Source organism: Haplochromis burtoni, unplaced genomic scaffold (assembly GCF_018398535.1).
Source record: "Haplochromis burtoni strain Fernald_Lab_line unplaced genomic scaffold, NCSU_Asbu1 Contig_639, whole genome shotgun sequence".
Taxonomy (NCBI): domain Eukaryota; kingdom Metazoa; phylum Chordata; class Actinopteri; order Cichliformes; family Cichlidae; genus Haplochromis; species Haplochromis burtoni.
The window spans coordinates 123,790-141,101 of record NW_024583000.1 but is presented as its reverse complement, the minus strand read 5'-3'; the positions used below and the strand labels follow the sequence as shown (position 1 = coordinate 141,101).

At 40.0% G+C, this 17,312-nt stretch overlaps 1 protein-coding gene across 5 annotated transcripts in view; it reads left to right on the top strand.

The window, feature by feature from the left end:
• Positions 1-3,561: 3,561 nt before the first annotated feature.
• The window catches only part of fkbp15b (FKBP prolyl isomerase family member 15b), a 25,907-nt gene continuing 12,156 nt past the window's right edge, over positions 3,562-17,312 (top strand). Inside the window, exons 1-12 of one of the 5 annotated variants that reach the window (XM_042215005.1) lie at positions 3,562-3,811; positions 11,494-11,597; positions 11,686-11,764; positions 11,957-12,026; positions 12,119-12,193; positions 12,393-12,491; positions 12,695-12,844; positions 12,960-13,028; positions 15,309-15,452; positions 15,578-15,720; positions 15,803-15,851; positions 15,938-16,054. In XM_042215005.1, the coding sequence (XP_042070939.1) occupies positions 3,762-3,811; positions 11,494-11,597; positions 11,686-11,764; positions 11,957-12,026; positions 12,119-12,193; positions 12,393-12,491; positions 12,695-12,844; positions 12,960-13,028; positions 15,309-15,452; positions 15,578-15,720; positions 15,803-15,851; positions 15,938-16,054 (1,149 nt within the window). In that variant the 5' untranslated portion in view covers positions 3,562-3,761. Of the gene's footprint in view, positions 3,812-11,493; positions 11,598-11,685; positions 11,765-11,956; positions 12,027-12,102; positions 12,194-12,392; positions 12,492-12,694; positions 12,845-12,959; positions 13,029-15,308; positions 15,453-15,577; positions 15,721-15,802; positions 15,852-15,937; positions 16,055-17,312 lie in introns of all 5 variants that reach the window. The other 4 variants (XM_042215002.1, XM_042215004.1, XM_005949162.3 and 1 more) reach the window with 4 other exon arrangements.

Sequence of the window (17,312 nt, the reverse complement as noted above, 5' to 3'; positions counted from 1 at the left end):
GAATGGAGAAACATATTTTACTTTGATGTAAAATCTAATTTTTCCTAATAAAATGACATTAAATGTTTAGCTGTATTACACAATCACTGTCTAGATATTTGCTCTGACTTTGTAATCGGATCAATGACATACCACATTTTCTCCTAGCCTAGTGGCAAAGATATTTCATGTATCAACATGCATGAACTAAAGGGAATGTTTTGGATTTTAGGACACTACTCAACCTCATGGGAATGCCAAGGGTGAAATCTGTACATTATCAGTGTCAGCAAGATTTGTTCTGTGTACGCCGTGAACATCCATCCATTCTCTTCAACTTATCCTTATCAGGGTCCCGGGGGGCCTGGAGCCTATCCCAGCTACTATAGGGCAAGAGACGGGGTACACCCTGGACAGGTCGCCAGCCTGACGCAGGCAAACAGACATCTCATCATAAAAATAAGTTATTTGAGATAACTCAGTCTGCATTTAACAGTTTACCAATCTGTGCTTGCAAGTGGTCCACTTATACTTTCACAGAAAGGATGGAGTGTTGTTAGTGTCTGCAAATACATTTACATACAAACACCAGTGCTCATATCACATTAAACTGTGTTGCTGTCGGTCAGGACTGACCTATGCTGTTTGGAGTTGAGCCAGTGAATGTAGCTCGTTTAATGAACTTGGCAAACAAGGAAGGTTTGAGTCTTACTCAGTATTAACACTGATGGAGGGAAATGTGCTTGCATTTATGTGAATATAATGAGATCTATTTTTAAAACAATGGTAGGAAAACACTTGAAAAAAAGATGGAGGAAGCACACGAGTATTTAATAATCCCATTTAAATCAGATGTGTGGCTTCAGAATGTTTTTCACAGTAAATTTATAGAAATAATTTTATAACATTCAAATGATTTCATTAAATATTGATAAACCAGATGTGAATATGTATGTATAGTATCTTCACCTCATTAAAAAAAATATTGATATAATATATGAAATGTACTACATATATAATAACCACAAAGCAATAACAATTATTTGTAATAATTAGTGCTCCCAAAAGTACAGCAGCAGTCATTTCAGTCGCATGTGTAGAGATCATAGCCCTCATTGATTATGAATTTCACATTTGTCTTTTTTAAAAATCAGGAATAACAATGGAAGCTCAGCAGAATTTAATGTATTTTACTACTTTTATTTTATCTTTGAAACTATTCTCTGCTCTTTTTCTTCTTTTTCTCGTAAGGTCGAAGGTCAGAGTTGACTAAAGGACAGCGTCCCCTGAATGGCTGTGTCCCAATCCAGCGACCCATGCTTCGGAGTACGCGCAGTTCGCGTACTAGGTACGGCGCGTGCTAGGAAGCACGAGAAGTGCGGAAGTGCGAGGCTTGTGAAATGGGACGGTGTAGCCTTCGTCGCGCTGCTCAGGTTGCCTAGCAACCATAATACTAACCGCGCGAAACGTTTCATACAGTTTGTTTGACAGAAATGAAGGAGAACAATGTTTTTTTGTAAATTCGTTTTTTCCCCACTGAGATCACTTTGATCAGTTGAGTATCTGAGGCTGAGACCACGTGACTGTAAAACATGATTGTTGGGCTTTTCTGTACTGAGCAGTCATTTAAGATTAGCTAGTAAATAACAATTAGCTGATGTTGGTCATGAGACTAAAATCATCTCACTTTGGTAATGTAAATATAATATGGCCAATATTATAGTTATTGTCAGATTATTATATTACAGCAGTGAACTTGAACTCTGTCAACTGAGCTTCAGTAAAGATTGTGCATTTATTTATATTTCCTATCACCTTAAATCTTCACTTAAAACAAGTATCTGTGACAGTGTATATATAGATGTATTATATATAAGAGACAAATATTGTTCTTTTAATATGTTGGCATTACTAAATTTGGCTCAATGCTTACATATATGTGTAAAAAGAAAATGTACGAGCTGTGATAACTGTGTCTGATAAAATGAAGAGTAGACTGATATATGAAATATTCCTTTATTGGGTGAGAAAATCAGACCATGTCATAACTGCTTTAAGTCACACAGAATAGATATCAGAGCCTTAAACAGGCTGACTTCTGCTAAATGGGTCAAACTGGGCAGAAAGTCTACAAACACATAACATCCTTATAGAATATGATGTAACACTATAGATCAACTTAGCTCAGAATATATAAAGCATATAAACAATTACAGCAATATGATGCAACAAACACAGCAGCTACTGATCCAAAATACTCAAAGCTTCATAGAACTGAAACCAACATTTATTTTTAGCTCCATTCTGCTGCTGATACAGACTTTAGGTTTCTGAACATTAAACTTGTTGCTGCCTTTCATAGTGTGTAACTTGAAGGCCCTGAGTACTTTCTCCCACACTGAAAACACTGGGATGATAAAATTATTTGAACATTACCTAATAAGACTGATTCAGCACAGACAGTTATGTTAAACTTTCCTAGCAGTCCTTCACAAACAGGGAACAGTCTGTCTATTCTCTCCATCTGTCAGCTGCTGCTGGCTCTTCCTCCTCCTCTTCCTCACACACTGTTGAGTTTGTCCTGGTGGATCATCAGGGGTGCAAAGCCTCACAGATGATGTGCAGCAGTGGGTCCCTCAGTCTGTCCTCACTCTGGACACTTGCAGTCGTCACACATGGAAATCAAATGTGTGATAAGCTGCAGGATTCAAACACAAGTGTAACTTATAAACACATGTTCATACTTTTATTCCACAATCAGAGAGAAAGAAACAGAGAGAGAGTGCAGGACAGACAGACAGGTGACAGTCTCAGGTGTACACACTGCTACACAACAGCACCAGAGAAGCAGGATTTAGTGTTTGTGTTATTACGAGTGTAAACAAGAAGAGTTCCAGATGGTGCAGTGGACACATGTGTGACCTGAACAGAGGCAGCAATATAACACAGCTAACATTAACAGTGCAGTGAATCCTGCTTGTGCCGTGATTTCAGGACTGCAAACCGAGCAGCATCACTGACTTTCAGCTTGTTGTGTTTGTGGATATATGACTGACTTTAATTATCCACAAAATCATCACATTCTCTGTAAGATTAAGGTCGACTATTGTATTATTATATTTTAAAGGCTTTAAAACCAAGTAAACGCTGAAAGTACAAACATCACTAATGTCACATAACTTTGCCGACATGTGGCCGACATGTGGCCGACATGTTTTAATGTTCTTCATTATTAAACATTTGCACATAAATAAGTGACATCATATTCAGTACTTACTTTTGACAGTTTACCCTTTGACCGCTCCGCTTCTGTCGTCTGTGGCAAAATTATCCACACTGACTGCCGCGCTATGAATTGTGGGATATGTTGGGCCATGAAGTCTACACCGCCACAGCCATAAAATTCAGGGAAATGAAGGCCACATTTGAGGGCCGCATTTCGAGCATCCTTTGAATTGGGACAGCCTTCGTCGCGCCGCTGTAATGTAATCGGCCTTTAAGGCTGCAAACCCTGGATTGGGACACAGCCTGAGCAACACTCAACTCCTGATGACCTTGTGCCGTTTGCCTACCTCACCTGTCCTGGTCGTGTTTCAGGGATTATATATGGTCTTTGGCCCCCTCTAGTGGTAGTTGCGGTCAATTGAACTCGGATCAGGTGGACAGTCAGCTGACTTTTGCACAAGCAGGAAGGGGAAGTCGCAGACTAGTCATGTCAAACAGTTAATATATTTTTGTGCGTTTCTTTTATTTAATAGACGAAGGCTTCAAACTTTTAAAAAATGTTCGTTGGGGACGATGAGGACGGAGACTTCTTGTCTCCCACAGGAGGGTGAGTTGGTTTTGTACTCCGAGCTAATGCTCTTTAGGCTATAAGCTAACTAGCTCACCAGGATTTAGCCCATGTTCTAGCCGTTGACCCAGCTTTCATTTTAATCTTTGTATTAATCGTGATTAAATGGAGTCCACCACCATTAAAAAAGTCTAAAGAGCAGGCGGATCATTTTAAGCCCCTTTCTAACATGTAGTACATATTTCAGTTATGGTTTTAATTCCCTTTGTTACGTGTTTTACCGGAATATCAAGAGAATCCCGGTGAAGTGATGTGAAGTTTTGTCAAAGCAACATATCTGTGCCGAATTTCAAAGTGACCTCATATACACAATGAAGAAAATAAAACGGCATTTAAGTGAAGTTCAGGACTATCAATACAGTGTAAAGTTAACAGGTATGAGCGGGTTTGAATCGTTTTGTCATGCAAAGTGTGACCTCTTATAGGTTTGCGGCAGTATGATTGCTTATATCAAACACTCCGGTGTTGGTTCTGCCTGCTCACATGATTCTGTGGCTCATTTTCCAAGTAGCATTCATGAATGTAGCTTCTCAGACTGTTCAAGCCTTCATCAAATGTAATTTTTCTTTCGTGTTTATCTGTCGCCCGCAATAAAAGCATAAAAGAAGCAGATGATTTTATCAGGCAAAAACCTGCAAAACTTCGGGGCTTTTTGTTTTTTAAACACACACATCTTGAACATGGGCTAGCGCGATGACGTTTACCCCTTTTCACAGTAAACGTCATCGCGTTCAGAAGGACGCTACTGCAAATTAAAGAGTTTCATTATTTTCATTTACTGAAGTTATTAACTTATTTTATGGACAGGTGCGTGAAAATTAGTTGGTGCGTGATGTTTTTTCATGCGTGAACTGGCCACAGACTTTCTTGTTTAAAAATGTGTGTGAGTGAGGAGAGATGCTTTGCACACAGGGTGAATGAGCACAACAAGATCTGACATCGGGATATTTTCTTTTCAGAAAAAAATGAAAGCCAAGTAAATTGTGAGATACTGGACTGTTGTTTGAGCTTCAAAGTGTTCTTGAAAAACATTTAACCCATCCTGCCCTCAATGTAAGCAGTACAGGATTCCTCAAGCCAGCTTACTGAACCACATTCTGACTGTTAACATCTAACTGGTAAATGAAAATGAATGTATTTACTATGGAAGCGTGCATGTGCATATAAAGAGGTTACTTCTAGAAACTAAAGCCACAAAAGCAGCATGATATGGGACGTCTAAAACTGTGACACACAGTTTAAAAATAATAATAAAATGAATACAATGAGAACACTGCAGGCTGATTCAGTGATATAGACACTTTGATGGCTATACTACATTTAACTGTGGTATACAGTTATGTGAAAAAGAGTTCACGTGACTCTATAGAGTTTACTGCTTCCATAGGAATTAGGAAGGTAAACGGTCATTGATAAGAATGGGGACGTATGTCCGTAGAAGCAAGTTTTGGACGTTTACCGATCAGATGTATTCAGGTATGTGTTTTAAAATACTACCAATGAAAAATAAAAACCAATGTTTTAAGAGTACTATAGAGTTTGTACTGGGGAATACATGATGCAATCCCAGTTGTTAATGCAAACTGTGTGTCACGTTGTCATGGGAATGTGTGTGTATTCATTTAACCATTCACAAAATGTGTAAACATATTTATACTTGATTCTGACTTAGCTTCTTAGTCTGTTTTACACTACTGGAAATGCAGTTAGAGCATAGGACGCATGCCACAAATACCCATTCAATCAGTAAGAGCAGTTTCACATTGATATGCCAAAAAACCAAATCATTTTCGCTTCACCTTTACTGCGCTATGGGACGTTATATTTTATGTTGACTGTGTCCACTAAGCTTCAGAGCTCTAATGTGCAGCAATAAAACAGTTAACCTGTTTTGAATTGTGTATTTTACCACTGCATACTAAATCACTAGATTAACAATTTTATAAAGTATTAATCTAATTTTTTTCTTTCTTGCAACAGTGATGTATTTTATTGTTAAATTTTTATGTTCTCTAAATTTCTAAAAACCATGAACTCATTATCTGATAATCATGTCTCGAGCTGGACCAGGTGACACTCATAGAACATCTGGGAGATGTATTGTGGAGTAAAAGGCCATCTATCGAGGGCTAAAGGTTGGCTGAGACAGCCATGTAACAGGACAATGATGCCAAGCACACTATCAAACCTATGAATAAATTTAGTCATTCATTTATTTATTCTTTTACATTTTTCAGCCAAAGCCTGGCCTTAGAATGTGGTAGCTTAAAGCAGCTGTGTGTAAATTCGGACCTTTGCATAACAATTAAAACAATTAATTTGACACTATTTTCAAAATGCAGCGTTTGCAGCTTTCTTAGTGTCATTGGAAAAGTAGATCCAGAAGCTTGAATTATTTCTTCTTCTTTAAAGAAAAAAGGGATCTGTGTGTTGAAAGACCCAAACTTGGTGCACTTTTGTCATGGGACAGACTCACTGAGTATTAGGAAAGCTTCCAGCTGACTTTTTAATCTTTGCCACTTTTCTCATGCCTCCTCCCTCTGCACGAGTTCTGTGTGACTGTAGTGCAGTGTGTGTGTGAGTGTTTGGGATCAGTGGCAAGCGTAGAGCCTGTTGTTGAGGAGGGACAAGTGTTATGGAATCTAATTCCTCTCACATGCTGCTTGTTAGAGTAGACTGGAGTTGAAGGCTTCTGCTACAGCCCATCTCTTCCCTCCAAAGACCCGTGCAGCACTAAAGCCAGAGCGCTGCGCTTTTCTTCTTTTTCTGCTACGCTGTTGAATTTGTCACACGAGTGTGATAGCACTGGGGGTCGAGTGGTCAGCATAGCTAGCGAGACGAGCATTGGAACAAGCATTAAAAGGATTCTGACTCACACATGCAAACTGGCTGCCCCTCCTCAGCCCAGTTCCTTACCGTCGGAGATGAATGCGTTAAGGCTTTCAACATGTCTGTTCTGGGAGATGCCAGTGATTACCAGTGGAAGGAGTTCCAGGGGTCAGTATCAGGCTGCCACCATTAGTCCGTGACTAAAAATTACTTGGCAAGTAATTGGATAACGAACTAATCATTTCAGCCATTTGCTTATAAAATATGTGATTAGAGAAAGAATCTTGATGTCATGTGAAATATGTGACAGTTTACTTACTGTCCCACATAATTTACCCCCCCCATATGGAAAAGAAATAGAAAAAACTTCTAAAAGACTTGCATCAGATGTGGCCTTCTTCATATAGTGAATCATATAAGGCTGATATGATTCACTCATGAAAGTGGCCACTTTCATATATTGTTTTAGGAAGTATTCAAAAGATACAAGTTTCATTTATATCATTTTTCAAGGGATCTTATATCTGTTTTCACTCTTGTATGCTTTTCATACAAGTTTCACACAAGACGGATACAAACTTCAGAAGATTTATAAATATCTCTTCCATATGGGTATTATGACTGTGGACAAAATAGTATATTTGAATTTAAAAAACAAACAAACATCAGCTGGTAGCGGTTAAAATGGTTACAATAATGACATCTTGATGCCAGTTCGATGATGTGTAGTTTTGTGAGACTTTCTTGTTTACACATGTCTGGTTGCTATATATGCAGTTTATACCCGGGAACTTGACTATAAAATAAAATGTTGGCGCTGTTACCGCCGTCTGGCGGGTACTGCCTGTGGTCAACAGTATTCTGATGATCACAGGGCTCACTGTTGCCTTCACCTTCCACATCTTCTCTAGCTCTTGGTATTCCTCAAGCTTTTGTGTTCTTTGCTATCACTTGCGATGGCTATATCTGTTACTACAGACTTCTTCCGCTTCTTGCCCACCACTACTACATGTGGTTGGTTAGCTGCCACCAATTTGTCCATCAGTATCTGGAAGTCTTGGCCTGGTCATTCTCAACCACAACCATCATTTCAGCCTGCACCTGGGCTCGTGCCTAGTGTTGTAGACCCAGCCTCTGTCAGTCTTGTGCATATTCCTGTGCTGCCATGATTAGTGCCTCTGTGCTGTATTTTAGTCCAGCTTTGTCCAGCCATTTGTAGGATCAGTTGTGTCATCTTTCCGATATGCTGGCGGATCTTTGTTTCATCCTGAACAGTGGTTCTGGCACTCACTAGTCCTAAGCTTCTTTCCTTCCACTTAGCGTAAAGTGTCAGAGTGCTGGATTTTTGTGGTGAAACCTTCCATGCATGCTAGGGAACTTTCTTGCCCTGATGTCAGTGGGACCAGTCTCCTCCTTTGACTGTCTTATTATCCCAGTAAGGTATCCGATGACTGACAGGACATATGTGGCAACTCCCTGAATTGTGTTTTTCTTGTTCAGCTGACTCCTTAATCTCAACACAAATGCTATGGCAAGGGGGAGTGAGGAAGTTGGGTCATAAAATATAAAGACGGCAGGAATAAATGACAGTTATGAGACATGTATACAAAACAAGAGAAAGGCACACATTAGAGCAGCGGTCCCCAACCTTTTTTGCACCACGGTCCAGTTTAATGTCAGACAATATTTTCACGGACCGACCTTTAAGGTGTCGCGGACAAATACAACAAAATAAATTGATACAGACAAAGACAAAAACTGTGGTATTTTGCAAATATAATAATAAACCGAATTCACTGTGTAATTGTGTAACTTTATTAGCAGCCACCTCCTGAAATGCGCCAACAACATTGAGACTAACATCCTCTCTGTCTTGATGCATGCTCAGTGAGTAAATCTCCAAAGGTTGATTCTGTTCCTCTGGACGTAGCGTTTGGGGAAACCTGCAGTCAGCTGAGACTGAAGAAGTCACTTGGATGAGTGACGAAACGTTTCTCCCACAAAACGCTACGTCCAGACGAACAGAATCAACCTTTGGAGATCCTCCTCTCTGCTTCTTGATGCTCTCTGGTCCCTATGGCAATGCGTAAATAGTTCTTTCAAAATAAGACATACGACTACAACACGGAAAAAGACCCAGGGAAACCGACTTAACGATAAAAACCCTGAAAACCAGACATTTCACACCCGAGCCTCAACTCTCGCGGCCTGGCACCAAACGACTCACGGACCGGTACCGGTCCGAGGCCCGGGTGTTGGGGACCGCTGCATTAGAGGACAAAACCACAAAAAAGGTGTACAGTAGTTGGGAGCGCTGTGCTGCTGCATATGTCTGTATGCCATCTTGCCATCATCCCCACACTTCAAGATTGGGTACCAAGCCCGAATAACAACTGGTATGTTGAATGTGAGAGCAGCTGGCCTGAAAGAGAGGATTATGCCTAAGCTGGAAATCTGGATCATCCATGGCCAGTTACAAAGAATGCATGAAGTACCCTCTGAAAGTCTATTAGAAGATGTTAATGCAACATTAAGGACAATGTCTACTGCGACCATCACTGAAACCAAGCAGCTGATCTATTCGATAGCAAGAGTGATCCTTGAGATGACTTGGCTACAAGCTGAATAATACCCATAAAGGCAGCATGGAGGGAAGTTAGCCATCTGTCAGAAGTGCAGGAAGGTGTGATGAAGAAACTGGTGCCTAAGAAGTACAACAAGCTGTCCATACTCGAGGCCTGGTGAAATGCCAAGCTAAGATTCACAACCAGCACCAGTAGGCCAGCATCAGTCTTTCAAAGGATATCAGGGTGACAGGTCTGTAGTCATTTAACCCAGTGACCAAGATGATTGTGGAGTGCTTGAAATGGGAGGGGACTTCACACAGTTTCAGGGATCTGTTGAAGATCAGTGTGAAGATGGGAACCAGCTGGTCAGAGCATACTTTGAGGCAGGAGGGTGACACACTGTCTGGACCTGGTTCCTTCCTGGTCTTTGTCTCTTGAAGACTTGCCATCACACATAAGAGTAGGTGGGATTTCAGTACAGAGGGGTGGGTGGTGGGGGCAGCACCATGACACTGTGGCTACGTCCACACCTCGTTTTCTCTCCGTTTTGGCCTCCTGTTCACACTGAGACGGTGTTTTCACTGAAGGAAAATGCAGCGTTTTGAAAACGCTCTCGAAAATGCATACATTTAAAAACAGTGCTTTCAAGTCGTGGTGTGGACAGCGAAAAGACTTTTTGAAAACAATTACATTTTAGTCATGTGATGCAGTCATGTGACCAATTAAACTAAGAGAGAAGGCATTATACGGCAGTTGTTTTGTTTGCTCTCAATTTTGACAGTCCTATTAAAGATTAATATCAGTTTGTACATGCTGCAGATAGCTTTTCTTCAAATTCTTTAATTCTCACTCGCTTTCGCTTTCAGACGAAAACGCCGTTTTCAAATCTATCCGGGCTAGTGTGGATGTAGCCTGTGCCTGACAACTGTCTTTGTAGTCTACCTGTATAAGAAATAGAGGTGGGAATCACCATACGTCCCACGATACGATATTATCACAATACTTAACGCACAATATGATATTATTGCAATTTTTTAAAAATATTTTGCGATATTCAGATTCTGTACATAAAGGTAAACTTCATCAATATTCATTTTATCTAATATCAAAGTCTCGCACTCAGTCTTTCTCTCAGTTCAGTCAGTTTTATTGTTGACAAACTGAACGGTTTGTATTACAGTCTAGTCCAACTTAACTGAATGCAACCATCTGGTACAATTACAGCTATTCTGAACTATGCAATATGAAGACTATGCAGCCCCTTCAGCAACTGAAGAACTTGAAAGTAAATTAAAACAAAATATAATTTTACATTAAATTAAAAAGTTTTAAACGTAATTAAAATAAAACGTGTCTTAAATTAAAATAAGTAAACTGTCATGTTTATTGCTGCCAAAATAAAGTTAAACACATTTGGACAGTGTCAGTTTCTTGTTCAGAAAAAGGATCAACGTGCTCAGAGCAAAAAAACCCTTTTTTGTAACAAAATATCGATTTCTGCTGTCCCTGTATCGATACATTATCGATACATTATTAGCAAACAAAATATCACGATGCTACACAGTATCGATTCCCCCCCCCCCCCACCCCTAATAAGAAATAGAAAGCCAGGCTGTTTTTGGTTAGCTCAGTAGTCAGTGTTACTAGCTTTAATTGGTATGTCTCTGGCTGTACTACTACTACTACTACTACTACTACTACTAATAATACTAATAATAATAAAAACAAGCAAGCATTGTTATTTCTTTTGTAGCTATTTTTAATTACTTAATACAGTAAAATGCAATGACATAAGGGAACAGATTTTAGTCAAGCATGCCTATCAGACGTATAAACGTATACAGTATTACCACCGTAGCAATAACCTTCTACCAATGTGTGGTAAACAGTTGGGCTGAAGAGTTCGGCTCACTGCTCAGCCCCTGTGGCACAGAGGCCCTTCCCCAGAACAATGTCACATCTACCTGTGCATTCTGCCATGCTGCCGTGTTGGTGTCACTTCAGCTGGTCAAGATTCTGTTTGAGGGGAGATCCCCCAGGAAACCATCTGTCATCTATTTGGGATCATGGTCTGATGTTTCAGACATGCATACAATATAATAATTTTTATATAATCATTTTAATTTCCATGACATTATTTTGCATACTTTCATTCCCAACACATTACCCAGTATCAGTATAGATGTCCAGCATGTTTTTCTTTTTTAAAGCACCATATAGCAATGCAAATACAACCACATGTATATAATCGTTTGTGTTTTTTAGGGCCAAGCTGGCTTCCCTGTTTGGATTAGACCAGGAAACCAGTCAGGGGAACGAGTCATTCCAGTACACAGCCCCCAAACAGCCTAGAAAGAGCTCGAACCAAGGTAACAGTCTCAGAACTGCAGCATTGCTGAATTTACATCCAGTTGTCGTGCAGAGCCACCACTGATCATTTCTTTAATATTATTGCAGCTCCATCCAATCAGAAGCCAGCTCCACAACCTGGAGCTCCAGCAGTATTATTTGCAACAGCAGTCCAAGCCTTCAGATAGTGAGTTTGAAAACCATTTTTAAGCACTCATCTAAATATGTCGGGTGCTATATTCTAAATGTCAGTTTTCATGTTTGTTTGTTTTTTTACATCTGTTTGGAGCATTATCCCCCTTTTCTTTACACAAATTAAACTCTTTACTCCCCCAAAGTTCTCTCTCTGTTCACTGAACAGCTGTGTTGTCTCATGTAGTATTAATGGACAGTACATGAAGCAGGGAAAGCTGGGAGCTGCTGTGCTGGGCAACCATACAACAAAAGAGGTTGGAGCTTTGTTATTTAGTCTCTTACTTTATGCTCCTGGTTTGACTTTTGTTTGGTTTTTAATAATGAGCTCAGCTCTTCTTTTCTTCAGTACAAGCTGCTTCTGTATTTAAGCCAACAGAAACAAGTAACCTCTGCCAAGATTCACGTGGGCTTTGCTTTCACGGTGAGTATAGTCATGAAGGATACAAAAGTAGATGCACCATCTGAAAATGTTAGTTATATATTTCCGATAATCATTGCGATACCTGTTTAAACCCTGTTCTTTAGATAGTTTTTCTTTTGAAAAGCTTGTAACAGCTGTAAAGAATAGCTGTTTCCCCCACTGACTGTTTTCATGGCTACATGCTCTTCTTCCTCTGCAGGTACAACAAAACAATTATTGCACTTTTTATGATGACCAGAGGCAGAACTGGTCCCTTATGTTTGAGTCAGAGAAATCAGCTTCAGACTTCTGCAAAGAGGTGAGCCTCAAATAATAAATACTGTGATTACAGTTGGGCCAACACAAAACAAACAGACTTTGTTTATTGACAGCACAAAGTCCAAAAGTATCAGGCGATCTTCAAAAACGATGTGTGTAGTCTACATTATGTACAAGCATGATGAAGAAGTCTTCACAAATTTCTCATGTGTGGGACTAATAAAGGTTATCTTTTATCATCAGGTATGTTTAGCAAAAGTGAACAGCGCTGCGACTGTAGATGTAGTGGTACTCCAGGACCTCAGTCTTGGTGAGGGCCAGTCAGTGGAGAATGGAGACTCTGTGGAGGTGGTGTACACGGGCTGGCTTTTGGAGAACCACACTTGTGGACAGGTCAAACACTCACATCATTCATTTTAACAAGTATCAGTGTTTTTTGTTTTTTCTCTTGTGGATTTTCTGGTTATGATGACGAACAAGTCTTTGAATCTTATTTGTATTGCTACAGATGTTTGACTCCAACCAAAACAAAGACAAGTTGCTGCGACTGAAGATTGGAGCTGGGAAAGTGATCAGAGTGAGTGAAAGTATACTGCAGTGACTGTGAATAGTAGCTCAAAGGGCTGTCCACACAGGAAGTGACATGCAGTGATGTGGCAACCCAACACCATAAAAAGAATGGGTGAAATAAGTGCGGGCGATATGAAGTTGGTGGTTCGAGTGAAACTAAATGAGGTGGTTGCTGATTGGCATGGCAGGGTGCTAAATACATCGGAGGATTATCTAGGCAGCCTGAGCATTGAATGTGTGTTAGCAACCAACCTTCAGCAGCAAGATAATGCATGCTGAGCTAATTGCTTTCTGTGTGGATTCATTGAATCAAGTAAAACGTGAATGAATAATGTAGCTGTCATAGCTAAACACTGTAATTCCAGCTACATTTTTATGGAGCTCTGTGCAACTTGATAAACTCACTGATGCACACAGGATTTAAGTGAACTGAAGTTTGTGTGTCGTTCATGTTAACACACTGTGTGACCAGACTGTCCTTCACTACGATGTTGTAATATTATATGTACGGTATGTACATCAACTAGCATATTTTAGGTATGATGATCAGAGTTCCTGTTACCATGACTAAGTAGCCTGTTGTAAAAGAACTAAGCTCGAAACATTATGCTCTCCATATTGCAGAGAGCTGCCTAATCTTCCCATCTTGACTGTTCTTGGAAAAGATTTAGTTCTACATTCAGTATTTAAAGTTCAGTTTTATTTGTATAGCACCAAATGACAAAAACTGTCACCTCAAGTCTCTTTAAATTATAAGGTAAAGACCCTGCAATAATACAGACAAAACCTCAACAATCAAACCTCCTTTGAGCAAGCACTTGGCGACAGTGGTAAAGAGAAACTGCCTTAAAAGAGGAAGAAACCTGTGGTGCAATGAGGCTTAGGGAGGGTGGTCATCTGCCATGACCAGTTGGGTTGATGGGAGGAAGACGGCATACAATACACACTGTGGAAGGGAGTCAGATATTAATAATGAATAATGATAATGATGGTGAGTGAAATAGAGCATCATGGTAAGCCCCCAGCAGCTAAGCCTATTGCAGCATAAGTAGAGGGGGATTCAGAATCACCTGATCCAGCCTTAACTATATCCTTTTCTTAGGCTTTATGAAAAAGGACAATTTTAAGACTAATCTTACACGTAGAGGGGAGCTCTGTCTCCCTGGGCCAAACTGGAAGCTGGTTCCACAGAAGAGGGGCCTGAAAACTGAAGGCTCTGCCTCCCATTCTACTTTTAAATACTCTAGGAACAACAAGTAGGCCTGCAGAGCGAGAACGAAGTGCTCTAATAGGGTGATATGGTACTACAAGGTCATTAAGATAAGATGCGGCCTGATTATTTAAGACCTTGTATGTGAGCAGCAGGATTTTGGATTTAACAGGGAACCAATGAAGGGAAGCCAATACAGGAGAAATGTGCTCTCTCTTTCTAGTCCCTGTCAGCACTCTTGCTACTGAAGGCTTTTCAGGGAGTTTTTAAGACATCCTGATGATAATAATGAATTACAGTACAGCCAGTGAAGAGAAGCCAGATTGGGAGAGAAAACTCATCCCTATCAGTACTGATGTTGCAGAAATCTTTGTGCTTTTCTTTTTTTCTTTTCTTTTCTTTGTACAGGACTTGGTGATGGGAATAATCATCACTGTCTGACATGCCTCATGCTAGCTTGTGATGTAATTTGACAAGCTAACAAAACACTAGAGGGTTCTATTCTTATGTTATAGATTGTAACCTGCACTGTGCTTAGAGCCGTTTGTTTCTCACTTAGAGAGACTACAGCCCACATTCTTCACTGTCCACAGACTGTTAGTCAACCAAGAAAGTTGGAGAATGCCTCATTTTTAAAGATATGTTACAGTTCATTCACTCATTAAAAATAAAAAGCACATAATACATGAAACGGCTTAGCTACTGCCTGCTTAAACGACAAAAAAAGCCAATATTCCATTCTCACATTAGGTTTGATATTAATTTGTTTTACAATGCTGGGGTCGTAAATGAAACCAGTGGATTAGCCAGCTGCTTTTAGGCTCACCTTAACTTATGATGTTGTCGATTAAATAAATAGAATTTGCAGTTTATTAAATCATCACTTATTTATATTTGCTCTTGTGTTGGGTCTGTCCTGCATTTCTAATCATCCAAAAATGCTACAGTTGCTTTTGAAAGGTTCTAGCATAGCTTTAAATTAGTGTGTGAGCACTGAGGTTGTGCTGTTTATCACTCTTCTGTTGCTATTATGTTATTACCTCATCATCTCTTTCCTCTCCTTCTCTGTATGCACAGGGCTGGGAGGAAGGGATGCTGGGGATGAAGAAGGCAGGCCGTCGTCTCATTGTCATCCCACCCGATTTAGCTTACGGATCTAAGGGTGTCCCTAACCGTGTCCCGGCTAACAGCACTCTTATTTTTGAAGCAGAGCTTCGACGGGTAACATCCGCTGCACAGTCCTCGACATCTCCCTCATCTGCTTGTATCTGTTTTAGCAACTATAGTCTACCGTTCAACCACTTTCTGGAATATTAGAAGCTTATTGAGCTTGTTTTGTGGTTTAGGTCAAGTTCTCAAAGGACAGTGGCTCTGATCGGGCGAGTGCTGGCTCCAGAGACTCTGCTGCTCCTTCCCCAGCCCTCAGTATTGAAAATCTGGTCCCAGAGGCCTCAACACAGGCCCCCTCTTCAGGTTCAGGAAGACCAGGGTAAGATTTAAACCTGATAAAATAGTTAGCACTATTATTCTAAATTTTTTTTTTTCTCACAGTAGCTGATTTGTCTTCCCAGGGAGCCACCACTTCGTGCAAAGTCGAACTCTCTGAGTGAGCAGCTGGCTGTAAGCAAACACCTCATTTTGTGTTTTTGGTATTCATTTGTTTTGGTGCTGTGAAGATTGGAGCTGCTATTCTTCTCCAATTTCAGAATCCAGATGCTACTAAAGCCAAACTGATTTCTCGGATGGCAAAAATGGGCCAGCCCATGCTGCCGTTTCTAACAGGGGCGGCCAGCCAGCCTGAATCCAGTGACTCTGAGCTTGAGGTCAGTATCTTGTCATGTGTACTGGTTTAGCATTTTCCTGTTGTCAGTAACCTAAATATTACTGCCCTTGTATCCAAAGCCTGATAAACTTTATTCCTGTACCTGTAGTTCATTTTAAACCCACAGGTGCTTAAAATACTCTCCAGAAAATGTACCTGAATCCTGCAGCTAAGCCTGGTTTAGTGTATTTTTAGGTATTTCTTTAAAAAGATTTCCATCTTTGGAAATGACCACCGCCCTCCTGTAGGGCCAGTGTACTGTTTGTAGCTGTAGTCCACGAGGTAGAGCAGGTCATCCACTAATTGGAAAGTTGGTGTTTAAATCCCTGCCTGCTCCAGTCTCCACACCAAACACCGCTGGACAAGATACTAACCCAGTGCTCTGCAATGGATGCGTCATGAATACGCGTATGAATGTTAGATAGAAAACACTTGCTGCCAGTATGCTGGGGTTCTTGCTGGTGGATGGGAGCGTTGCTTCTTCATGTTTTCAGGTCGTGGAATGGGTCCTGACTGTCGTTTGCACTTTATTTACTATTATTAGGGTTGTTATTAGAAGTATTAGTGTTATCAGCAGTACCTGCTTTAAAAGACTTGGTGTTTAAGCTTCACAGGACAAATTTATGGTAAAAACTTCATGTCAGGAAGTCCCTGAGATTGTTCCTTGGCTCTCACAGCTGATCTAGATTAGGAGGCTATTTTCTGTAAAAAAAACAAAGGAAAATTAGTCCAGTGCTTTAATTGCTTAACTTTGTCTGTCCAAAACCCACAAACGCCGTATATGGAATAAAATGGCTCCTTGCTTATGTTTTCACAAAAGATGAAACTGTTTTATATTGTATGTTATTTCTTGTTACATTTAAAGTGGCATCTGAGTGAAATGTGGATCAGCTGGCACTTAGCCACACTGTCCCAAAACACAACTGTACTTCATACTGTTGTGTGTCTGTGTGTCTCCATGAATGTGCGCAAACACAAATGTTTGGATGTTTTTCTGTTTGTAAAACATTTACATGTTTTACTTTTTTCCCTTTTTATTAATGATATTTAAAACATTTATATGGTTAAAATAATGTTTTATGTTTGTCTTTAGCAATAGAAGACAGTGTGTATGAGTCATTAAATTTCACAAAACTGCGATTGTAACCATATTTTTTAATATGACTAATAATGAATAACTAATAATAAGTATCTTTGTGTATGTATGTGTGTATGTGTGTATGTGTGTGTGTGTGTGTGTGTGTGTGTGTGTGTGTGTG